Source organism: Eretmochelys imbricata, chromosome 12 (genome assembly GCF_965152235.1).
Source record: "Eretmochelys imbricata isolate rEreImb1 chromosome 12, rEreImb1.hap1, whole genome shotgun sequence".
NCBI classification, from domain to species: Eukaryota; Metazoa; Chordata; order Testudines; family Cheloniidae; genus Eretmochelys; species Eretmochelys imbricata.
Genome location: NC_135583.1, coordinates 4,366,884 through 4,378,427, shown reverse-complemented (window position 1 = coordinate 4,378,427; position 11,544 = coordinate 4,366,884). Strand labels below are relative to the sequence as shown.

Below are 11,544 nucleotides of genomic sequence, written 5' to 3'. Positions count from 1 at the left end.
TAAATAATTAGGATGACCCCTCCATAATTTCCCACCCCTATAAACATTTTAATTGATGAACAGAAAAAATGCTTAAAAATAAACGTTGATATCCGTCAAAATGATAAAAAATACAAATCAAATTCTGCCAAGCTTATCTCTACCGCAGCATTACCGCAGCCTGGGGGTGGGACTGCTGTCAAACCGAGAGAGGCCTTTCTTCGCTTTGGCTGCCGGTGAACCTGTCCTGGTTCTGTAGTATGCACGAGCCCAGGCTGCTGTAGGGGCCGAGGGCTTCCCTGCTCCATCAGCCCCATGGTAGAGGCACGTACTCTACGAAGATGATCATGCAGCCTGTGCAGCTGCTGCTGTTGAAGCCAGAAGTCACTGAATTGAAACCAAATCAGGACAGATTCACCGGCAGCTCCTGTGAGTGGAAAATCCTAGGGCAGGTTTTTCACGCCAGGGTGGGAGGTTGGCTGCTGTCTGCTGCTGTCTGAACGTTCACTGGCAGTGCACAAAGACCAGGGCCCTGCTGAAGGCCTTCACGTGACCGGTTGTGCCCTCCACTCCGTATCGCCTCTTGCTTTAGGGTTGCTCCCCACTAGCTGCAGAGAGAAGCCGGCTGTGTCCACCTCAACAATGTGGATGCTGAAATTCCCCAGGCCCTACAATGAAAGGTTATTTTAGTAAAGAGTCAGCAAGGGCCTTGCTGTTACGTGGTAATAGCTGTGGGTAGCACTGGGTGGCCAGGAATCTCTCACCCCTTGACGTTGGGGGCAAGTTCCAGGCAGCTGGGCTATTTGCTTAGTTCTAACCCCTTCCCCACTGCCTGGCCGACGTGCCACATGGCATAGGCTGCTGTAGTCTGCACCCCTCTCGCAGCACATGGGACATGCAAGGCGCTGCGGAACCATCTGCTGCTCTGATCGCTCCTGAGATGGATGGGGGTGAACATGCATGGCTCACCTCTGTTTTTGCTAGAATTTGCTGTATAACGTCTTTCTGGCTGGGCTCTTTGGTTAAGATGTAGAGGAACCCGCCGCCTCCAGCTCCAGCCAAGCTCTGCCCATAGACATACGGCTGGAGAGCATCCATCATGCGTCTGACAGCCAGAGGCTCACAGCCCGGGGCCATGCACTTCTTCTGCTGCCAGCAGCGGGTCAGGCACTCCCCAAGGAGAGGGAGGTTACCTAGAGCAGACAAAGAGAATGCCAAGAATTGGCCGATACCCAGGAGAGTACAGCTGTTCCCCCCCGCCTGGTCTCGCAGGGGATGTGGGCAGGGTCTGCCCTGCGAGTGCTATCAGAACTAAATAATACGCTGGGCTGGCCTGATCCCCACAAATCTCATGTCGAGGTGTTTCACAAGCTCCTGCCTCTGACTCCCCAGTAACAAGCTGCCAGCTTTTCTGTTATTTTTTCAAATGTTTCAACCCAGCTGCAGTTGCACCCCCGCAAGAGCAGGGCTCGCCTTTATGCAGCCTTTCGGGGGGTGGGGGTGGGGACGCTGGCCTGCACAGTCTACTACGAAGGGGGGCGGGGGAACAGATTGGGAAAGCAATTTGCTCAGCTGATGAGGTGTTGGGGCTGCGTCGACATGCACCAGCTGGAAACGACTGACCAAAACAGTAGTTTAAGCAGGCCATAAGCATAGTGCCCCGGCAGCCAGCTCTTGGCTGCACCTGTGGGGTTCTGGGCTCCCTATGAAGGCATGGCCATGTGGCACCCTGATCACATCCTAGCCAGCATTGCGGCTCCCATCCCACCTTGATAGAGCTCTTTGGTTTCCTAAGCACAAGTGGGAACTGCGCTAAAGGCATCAGAGCAGGGCTACCTTGGCGGGAGACTTCCACGGAATTGGCATGAAATGGGATGTGCCGGTTTGTCCCTGCAGGCTGCAAGTCCCAGCAGGCAATGCAGACTAGCCACCGTGCTTGAGCTGGAGCTGGGCTCCCAGGGGCCTGCACCTTGCTCTGACAGAGCAGCAGTTGGCAGGTGCTAGACCAAGTCCCATCACGGCTAGGCTTGGGCCAGCGAAGGGATCTATACAGCCCAGGAGCTGTGGTGCCTTTCCTGCCTGCTAGCCGCAGCACCCCTGCTGGAACAGCCTAGCATGTAAGCCCTTGCCCACAAGAGCAGTGGCATCCCCCCTACAGGCAGGCTCAGGAAAGGCCTCCTGGGCCCCAGAGATGAGCGTGCAGCGGCTTTACCTTGCCGAAAGGCCTGGGCGCACTGCTCTGCGTTGCTCACGAGGGCGTCGGCGTTCTGCACGATAGCTGGCAGCCTGGCATACCAGTTCCTGAGGACGTCCTGCAAGGGGAGGCAAGCCATGAACTGCATCACCTTCACCAGGGCTTCCCAGCCCGAGGGGCCCTGGCCTGCTGCTGACACCCCCGCCCCGGCATTCGGGGGTGCAGAAGGAAAGCAGGAGCGTAAGTGCAACTCCCGGCAGCTTTGCTGGTCCAGGGATTCTAAGTGGGGGGCGGGGGGTTGTGTGATGGCAAGAGGGTGGCTCCTCCGAACTGGAAGGCAGAAAGTAGAGCTGGGACTTAACCCCTGAGGCTGGGCTATTGGCCCTGGATCCAGCTGTGACCTGTCACCAGCACCTGAACCAGCTCAGGAATGAATGGGGGAGCAGCAGGTGTAACTACAGAAAATGGGCAGAGGTGCCCCAGTGGGCTCTGCGGGGCCCCAGGCTCAGATGTTCTCTGCGGACGCAGATTCCTTCAGCCTAGAGCAAGCAGCCAGGGCTAGGGTGGCAGCTAGCCTCACCCCCTACTGTGGAGGGAAGGGCAGTTTTGGCCGGGGACACTGGGCCAACCCCATGCTCCTCTGAGAGCTTTTAATTCCCCACCACCTCCCCCCAGCCCAGACAGGAGCTCAGGTTAAGCCCCATCTCCACTACACTGCATGGAGCCCCCCCGCCATGACTCAAGCAGGGGGGGCAGGGCGCCTGGTTACTTTAGGCCTGCTGGGTGACCCCTGAGCTCTGCTTCCAGCAGGTGCATTCCAAGCACTGTAACCAATTGTCGGGCAGGGCTCTGCCTACTCGAGTTGAGAGCTGCTGTCCGGCAGCCCTGCGCTCTGCCCGGCTGCTCTTCCTGATGATTTGCACCTGGCTCTCCTGTGGACATGGGATGTCCCGGCCAGGCAGAGTCCTGCAGGCTGGCACACGGGCTAAGGCACTGGGCCCAGATTCTGCTGTTCCCCTGCATCCCCTGCCTACAGCTCCCCTGCTGCTGGAGCTGCACCCCACTAGCAGAGAGTGTGGGGCAGCAGGCTCTGTGCCCCATGGGGAGCCCGATTGCTGAGCGGGATCCTGTGGTGTTATGTGAGAATGATTTGCAGCCTGACCTCTATGTGGAGCAGTTTAGTGGAAACTCCCCTCCCACGGGCGCTGCGAGCTGGTCTCCACAGCATGGGAATGCGGTGCCCAGGTTATTTCTATGACTTACAAGTAAAGAAAATGCCAGTGTGACTAAGTATCCCCGCGCAGCCCTTGGCTCTATCCCCTTGTACTGGGCATGTCTGACCAGCCACCTTCCCACACGAGCTGCGGAGTGAGCATTGGACAGCTGCTCCTGGGAGCCAGCGTTCACTTTCACTGCAGTGGGGAGTCTTTCTGCAGCGGGGACAGAGCCAAGGGAGGGACATGACCAATCCCCTGCAATGAGCCACAACAACTGTGCGGCACAGGGCTGTCTGACTGTCCTGTGTCCGTACAGTGCGTAGGGCAGCAGGGACTGGGTCCATGGCTGGGCACCTGGGTCCTAGAGTAACGTCCCTATAAAGCTGGGGCCAATGAACTAAGCAGAGGGCTGGGAGCATGGTACTAGGCTCAGCTCAGCTGCATAGGGCCAGGGCAGGTCCTTTCCCAGCTCTAGCCCTCAGCTGTGGAACAGGGAGGGGAGTGACCCTGCTCTGTAGAGCATGGGAGAGCTAGAGCGAGGGATGGCTGAACTGGTATTAGAGGGGGCTGCTATATCTGCCCACGCCTGCTGTGGCCCTGCTGGGGACTGGATGGGGAGTGCCCCCTGAGGCATGGAGGGGCACATGCTTTACCTGGAGCATGTTGCGGGCCAGCCGAGTCTTCCCTGTGTAAATCAGGAGCAGGTGCTTGTTCAGGGTCTGGGGAAAGCCCTCCAGCACAGGGATCTGCTCCACCTCCACCTTCAGGGGCAGCTGGGCCTTTGACCTCCCGATCTTGATGCCTGGCACAAGCCCACCAACCTGGTCCTGCCATCCCCCTCCTGCCAGCAACAGGGCCAGTTACACAGAGCAAACCGTGAGGATACTAATGGTTTCAGTCCCAGCCCTGCAACCAAGGGGTATTTTGCATCGTTGTTCAAGTGCAGAATTAATGCCCCCAGAGATTTTTTTTTCTTCTGCAGACTAATTGATTCTGACGGGGAGGTGAAGGGAAGCTGCAATTACACCTTTTGCCCACCAGGGGCTGATGTGGTGCCAGAAGAGAGGGCAGCAGGCTCATGGGTTGGAGCAGCCAGCCATGGAAAGGGAGGGGGCAGAGGCTGCCCTCTTCACAGTGCTCTGTCCACAGACCAGATGAGGAGATGTGGGCTATGGGGGACTGGACAGAGCGGGGCACACGGGGCTGCTGCAGTGGAGGTCACACGAGTTCAGAAGGGCTAGTGAGGGGGACAGACTGAGGCAGCAGCACAGGAGCTAGTGGGGTAGCAGCACTGAGCCAAGGGCTGAATGGGAGTGAGGGTGCAGGGCCACATGGGGACAGGAACAGCTATGCCTGGCTGAGTGAGGGTGCAGGGCTACATGGGGATGGAGGGGGAATGCAGGGCCACATGGGGGATGTGTAGATATGCCTGGCTGAATGGGGGTGCAGGGACACTTGGGGACAGGGGCAGATGTGCCTGACTGAATGGGAGAGGCTACAGGTCCGCCAGGGTCTGCATGAGGGAAGCTCCCCATCTCCCAAACAATCCCTCCCCCAAAAATCTATTCCATACTTCTCCCACCCACACCCAGCAACCCTCCAGGTTCACTCCCAGGCTCCCCTCTCTCTCAGCTCCTCTGTTACCCCTGACTCCCACAAGCCCTTGCACTGCTTTTGAACAGTGCAGGAAATACGTTTCTGTATTTCATCTTAAATTAATTATTACTCAAAGTTCTGGATTAATAAGCCTAGTGAGGAATCGATTTGTCAAAAACCATTTCCTGAATCTTTTTTGTTGTTGTCTGTATTGTTACGGACAGACTTGCTGAAAGGGATTTTGAAGTAAATTACCAGAATAATTGAAACTGGCGTGATCATATTGTGTCATTTTGACAAATAAACTTTTCAGTATTTTAAAATATTGGGTGCAGAATTCTGAATGTGCTGGTGCTGAAGTCCCCTAGGAGTCCAACAGGCAGGATATTGGGGAAGGCCCTGGCAGTGTGGTGCTGAGGGGCTGGCTGGGTGGGAGAGGGAGGCGGGCTGCTTGGTTGGGGACAGGGAACTGATCAAACAGCCCCATGGGGGCTAGCAGAGTGGCAGGCAGCATGCACCACAAGGGTTAACGCTGCCTGTTGCAAAGAAAGCCTGAACCAGTAGGGCAGAATAATGGGCCTGAGCAGCTGGGGCCATGGGACAGTTCAAACCTCCAGCTGGTGAGGACGGGCCCCCTGGCAGGGGAGTGGGAATGGCAGAGAGGCAGTGTGTCTGACAGGGGCCAGAGGTGTGCAGCACAGAGGCAGCCCGGCATGGCATATCCCAGCTGCCACAGGCTCATGCCACCCTTGCCCACACACAACCTGGTCAGTGGGTCCATTCAGGCGGCCGGGCCAGGCCATGGCAGGCCCCCCACTCCCTCCAGCCTCTGCGCTGTTACCTGTGGTGAGCACCTGCTCCAGGTGCAGCACGGCGTGGATGAGGGACTCTGTGTTGGTGGATTTCCCAGCTGCCCGGTACAGCGCCGCCATCACCGCCCCGGCTAGGATGCTGCTGGTGCCTGGAGGAGCCAAAGACGGGGCAGGGAGGTGAGGCAGAGGGTGCATGGGGACCGCTTCTCAGCCATGGCCCATGAAATGACCCAGCGCCGCAGTGCAGGGCAGATGTAAGCTGGGAGGCCCGTCGCTAGGTTACGTCCCCATCTCCCAGAGCAACAGCAGAGAAGGACATAAGCAGCTCTCTGTGCTGGGTGGCCCCTGCAGTCCCCATGCTCTGCATTGCCTGGCCGGAGGGGACTGGCCTGCAGAGACAAGCAATGAAGCCACAGAAAGAGGCTTGGATCCCTCCCCAGCGGCTGAGCCCATGGCCTCTCCTGTGCCCCTGGCCTGTCCCCCAGTGCATCCTGTGTGCTGTGCCTAAGCACAAGGCCCGAAGCCAGCCTGTTCTCAGTGCAGACCTTGCAGTACTGTGGGAGAACGAGTTTCTTCAGAGTGCCTGAGGACACAGCCAGGGAGTGCATCCCAGCAGGACAGGCTGGGAGAGCCCCAGCCCCAGGCATGCTACTGTTCAGTGTTTCTCTCTCTGTTAGGAGTGACCAGCCAGGCCTGAGAACGTGACCAGGGCGGGCCTGGCTGCTTATGGCTGAGAAAGTCTTTCCTGAAGCCTCCTATGGGAGCTGAAGCCAAGCCTCAGAGCTCTCCTGGTCTACATTTACCTACGCTCACTCCCCAGACCATGCCCTGTGCAAAGGGGGCCACAAACATACCCAGCCCGGATCCGTGTGGCAGGCTGGACCAGCTGTGCACTTCAAACCCTCCGCCAGAGCACTCCAGCAGCTGGGCCTGCAAGGGCTTCTGGGAAGCGAGGGTGACAATCTGGGTGCAGATGAAAGCCGCTTTCAGCAAGGCCCCTGGAAAGGAGAGAGAAAACCCTGAAAGGCTGGTGAGCGCAGCCATGCCCTGGCCACCAAGCCCCTGCTGGTTTAACCCCTTCACTGCTGGCAGACTAACATGGTGCTCCGGCCGGGTCACGGCTGTTGGGTCAGCCATTAGCACATGCTCCTGACAGGCAGATGCTCATAACGACCCCCACCCAGGCCAGCAGGGCGAGGGCAGAGCCGCAGCCCAAGCTGTCCAGGCTCGGAGGCCTGCTCTCCCCGCAGCACGGAACAGCAGGTCCTGGAGGAGGGGGAGGGGGAACTCGCTGAGCTGAGGGTTTGGCTCATCGTGGTGGGGCTGCTGGTGGGGGAAAGGTGCCAATGGCCTCCCTGTCCGGAACAAGCAGCAACAGGACGAGCTTCTCCATCCCCTGTGCACCTGGGCTGTCTGTGCTACGCAGGTCTCCAGACTGGGTCTCTCTTATCACCTCCCCACCCTGGGACGCGGGGCAGGGCTGGCATCCCATTGCAGAGAGGGGGAGTCGAGGCCCAGACAGGCTAGGCGACTTGCCCCAGTCCCACAGGAAGCCTGTAGCAGAGCAGGGACTGAGCCCAGTCCCTGACCAGCACCAAACTCACTGGGCCATCCTTGGCCAGCCACCCTGGTGGTGGGTTGTGCGCTGCAGGCTGTTGTCTGCTAGGAATGAGCCCCCCAACTCTTCTACCGGCAGCAGTACGGCCATCCGCTGGGGAGGGCTCAGTGGCGGGGCTCGGGGAGTGGTTCCCCAGACAGCTCTCTGGCCCATTACTGATCCCCCGGGACACCCCACCTCCTGCTTTTAACGCTGTATGGATTCACCCTCCGCCCAGCCCACAGAACCCCACTGGCACCAGGTGGATGTCGTTCCTGCCAGCCTGACTGGGAACAAACACTGCTTCTGAGACCTGCAGTGGATGGGGCCAGGCATGCGAGCCAGATGAGGGGATGGCCCGTCTCAGAGCTGGGAGGGTGCAGTGACAGGGATGCAGCACAGGTCACTACTTGGTGCCCCCCAGGTGCCAATCCGAGAACAACACTGGAGAATACACAAGCACCAGTGACCCTCCCTCTGCCATCCATGGGGCACTGCAAGTGACCCCCAGCTCCTCTCTCTGCTGGTCCAGGAGCTCCTGGGCTGCGGAGCAGCTGGTGAGCCCTGATCCTGAGCAGCGGGGTGGGTCTTACCTGGCGCGTGAGGCTGGCAGTAATCCTGCAGGTCCTCCAGGTCCTGGCACACCAGTTCCAGCACCACCTCGCCCTCCAGCATGCCGCTAGCACTGACCAGCCGGAGCTCTGGCTCGGCGATGCGCCGGGCCCGGGCCCCGATTGGTCTGCGCCCATCCACCAGGATGGCAACATCCACCACGGCTCCCCCGTGCTCGTAAGTGATTGGAGGAGTGTCACTCCAGCCCCCTGCAAGGCACAGAGGGACCCTCATGCAGGACAGCCGCCCACAGACTAGCCCTCATCTCTTGTCCTCTCCAGGCTGCCAGCCTAAGACAGGGCAGTGCCCTGGCCGTGTCCTGCAGGAGGTGGTACGAGATGATCACAATGCTCCTTTGGAAGCTATAAACCCCTCCTTAGATTCCTTCTCCCTACCCGCTTTCCCCATGCTGCCTGCCACACAGGGCATGACCTCCAGAGCCCAATAAGCCAGGCCACATCTCCCCCTCCAAGTCCCTCCTAAAGGCAGCATCCGCAAGCCACACCTCCAGGGAGACGCCTTAAACAGATGCGCATGAACCCAGGACACCCGCGGCCCCAAGGCCCCCCCCCGACAGGGCCGGCCTGGTCTGTGTGTGGCCTGGAAGCACCGAGCACAGCCCGGGCGTTCCCGCGGCAGCTGCTGCTTGCTGTGACGGTGCATTGCTGAGCTCAGCTGCAAGGGAATGGCAGTCGGAGCGGCGTGCGCTTTGTTACAACCAGTGCTGTCCACCTCCTGGGAGCTGCTCCCTTCGCACCAGGGCTCCCCATGGCCCCGGCCCTGCACTGCCTCATCCACCCCAGCGCTGGGACAGAGTCTAGGGCGAGCCCCAGTGATGCCCAGGCCAGAAGAGAAAGCCCTTTGAACTGGGGCCTGCGAAAGGTGCTCCCGCCCAGAGGTGCTCACCAGAGACGTCTATCCGGGCAGGGCACTCCACCAGCACCCAGTGACCGAGGGGAGGGGGCTCCTCCCGCCCGACGCTGATGAACCGGCACGCCGACATCACAGCCTGGCGGATCAGGATCTGCTCGGCCCCCTCGTAGTGCCGGGCAGCCCTCACCAGCAGCGCCGGCCTGAAACGACAGGGGGAGACGGGTGCCGCTCACCAGCTGGCAGAGGGCACCATCGGAGCGGCCTTTCTCCTGGGATGTCAGTGGCACAGTTAGCGGCTCTGGCCACGCTGAGCAGAAACATGCTCGACTGGCCACGGGAAGCCAGTGATGCCCGTGTCGGCCTTTGGCACAGGTTGTCACGGTCACTGAGCACCTGGTGTGTGGCTGGGGCCTTAGCCAATCTCCCAGCCGCAGTCCAGGGCTGCGGAGATGGGAGATGCCTGGAACATCAGCCAGCCCAGCACAAAGCCCCCTGCAGAGACACAGGGCTCATGCCCAGCAGCAGCTGGGGAGTTTATGGGTTTCCAGCAGGACCAGGGGCCCAAGCTGCTGGTGGGGAGGGGCCATCAGTCCCCCACCTAGAGGTGGGGATCAGGCCAGTCTGTCAGCTGACAGCCCTGGGACCTCACAGCAAACCGCGCTGCTTGCTGCAGAAAGGCCATGAGACAGGGCCGGAAACGAGGCGTAATGGGAACCTCTGTCCATTCAGCAGGGCGAGCCCAGCACCACAGCCCTCAACACAACCTCTTTGCCACCCCTGCTGACTCCCGGGCACCAAGGGCCCTGTACCTGCCCAGCCATTCCCTCCTCTCTTTGGCGAGCTCCTTCACTCCCTCAGCGATGTTGCCTCTCTCCAGATGCTGGAAGGCCGGGGCCCACTCCTGGTTGGCGGCCGGCCCGCTCCGCAAGCCCCCGTCCCCTTTGGCCATGCAGCCCAGCACGTCGGCGATGCAGGCGAGAGCCCGGGCTGCCACCCCAGGGTCAGCGGCAACAGATGCCACTGTGAAGGAAGGAAAGGGAAACCATCAGAGCAACAGCCAGCCACAGCCCAGCAGACTGGAGCCTTAGAGGGCCGCTGCCCATGGGAGGATTTCATCCGTCCTCATCTAGCATGCAGGTTACCTTCTTCCTCTGCCCCCTAAGCCCTTCCAGCCACTTATCTACAGTTGTCCAGAACCAGAGCATGCCCCCGTGGTCCCGGAGTGGAATGAGTTTGCTGGTTCTCAGCCCAGTACCCACATCCCATAACCCATCATCATCAGCTCCCTCATTGACTATCTCCATGGAGCGTGAAGTCCCTCCCTCATGCTAATCCAGGGTGGGGCACTGGGCGGGGGCAGCCGACAGAAGCTGGCATTGCCAATGCCAGGGCAGCGCCTGTTCTGGAGACAGAGGGCTTCATGCGCCCCGGCACTCAAGCCGGCACCTTCCTGCAGCGCACCTAGAATGGGCTGTGGCCTACTGAACCTAGGCTCTGGTAGCTCCACTTTCCAAAGCCTGCAGGGCCTGGCAATGCAGGCAGAAGAGAGTTGCTGGGCGCTACTTACCTGCATGTTGTTAACCAACATGCTCCACCTGCTCATGGCCACAGGCCAGGGTTGCTGGAAACCCGCTGTGTTCCCCAACAGAAAGTGTGCTCAGGCTTTGGCTTCCACATGGCTTCGCTAGCGAGAACGGGAGGAAACTCTGCCCTCTGGCAGCCTCCGTAAGCCACATGCCTGTGGGATGTTCAAAGTGGCCATGTTCCTCTCCAGAGGTGAGTGCGTGGTGGGGAAGGGGGAAGGGACTGTGGTACAGTCCGTACAGCTGTTTGGGTTTGTATGGCACTTTGGGACCCGGCGTCACGCAGGCGATGAAGAACGCCCTCTAGCCATGGCCGGCTCTAGGCACCAGCAAAACAAGCAGGTGCTTGGGGTGACATTTCTTGGGGCGGCATTCCAGCGCCGGCCATGCCGCCCCTAGAAATGTGCCCCCGCTGCCCCAGCTCGCCTCCACCTCTTCCCCCTCCCGCCCAGGCTTGCCGCGCGCGAAACAGCTGTTTCGCGTGGCAAGCCTGGGAGGGAGGGAGGGAGGAGAAGCCGAGCGGCAGTGCGCTCGAGGGAGGCGGTGGTGGTGGAGCGGAGGCGAGCTGGGGCGGGGAGCGGTTCCTCTACCCCCCCCATTTACTTCCTGTGCGCGCCCCCCACCCCGCCCTTTGCTCACCTCCACTCTGCCTGCTCCCCTAAACGGGCTGCCTCTCCCTCGCCTGAGAGGGAGGGGGGAGAAGCAGAGTGGCGGCGTGTTCAGGGGAGCAGGCAGAGCAGAGGTGAGCTAGGGCAAGGGGTTGCAGGGGGTGGGGGGAGCCGCAGGAAGCAATGGCCAGGGGGAACTGTGGCACGCCTGGGGGAGGAGGCGGGGATGGGGATTTGGGAACGGGGTTGGGAAGGGGTGGAGTTGGGGCAGAGCCGGGGGCAGGGGGGTAGGAAAAAAAAGCAGGGGCGGCCAAAAATGGTTTTGCTTGGGGCGGCAAACATCCTAGAGCCGGCCCTGCCTGTCACCAACTGCAAAGACAGCGGGAGGAACTCAGCATGGCACAATGTGATCCACAAAGATGGAAACTGGCAAGCCTCTGGGCTGACATCCCACTGAATAGTCCCCTGGCTGC

General features: G+C 60.2%; 1 protein-coding gene across 7 annotated transcripts in view; it reads right to left on the bottom strand.

Annotated features, from left to right (window-relative positions):
* Positions 1-27: 27 nt before the first annotated feature.
* The window catches only part of FCSK (fucose kinase), a 40,872-nt gene continuing 29,355 nt past the window's right edge, over positions 28-11,544 (bottom strand). For 5 of the 7 annotated variants that reach the window (XM_077831397.1, XM_077831395.1, XM_077831396.1 and 2 more), the window contains 9 exons: positions 9,690-9,900; positions 8,914-9,080; positions 7,989-8,216; positions 6,653-6,796; positions 5,828-5,947; positions 4,044-4,231; positions 2,192-2,291; positions 949-1,172; positions 28-647 (listed from right to left, as the gene is read on the bottom strand). In XM_077831397.1, coding sequence (XP_077687523.1) covers positions 525-647; positions 949-1,172; positions 2,192-2,291; positions 4,044-4,231; positions 5,828-5,947; positions 6,653-6,796; positions 7,989-8,216; positions 8,914-9,080; positions 9,690-9,900 — 1,505 coding nt within the window. In that variant the 3' untranslated portion in view covers positions 28-524. Of the gene's footprint in view, positions 648-948; positions 1,173-2,191; positions 2,292-4,043; positions 4,232-5,827; positions 5,948-6,652; positions 6,797-7,988; positions 8,217-8,913; positions 9,081-9,689; positions 9,901-11,544 lie in introns of those variants that run through there. The other 2 variants (XM_077831398.1, XM_077831401.1) reach the window with 2 other exon arrangements.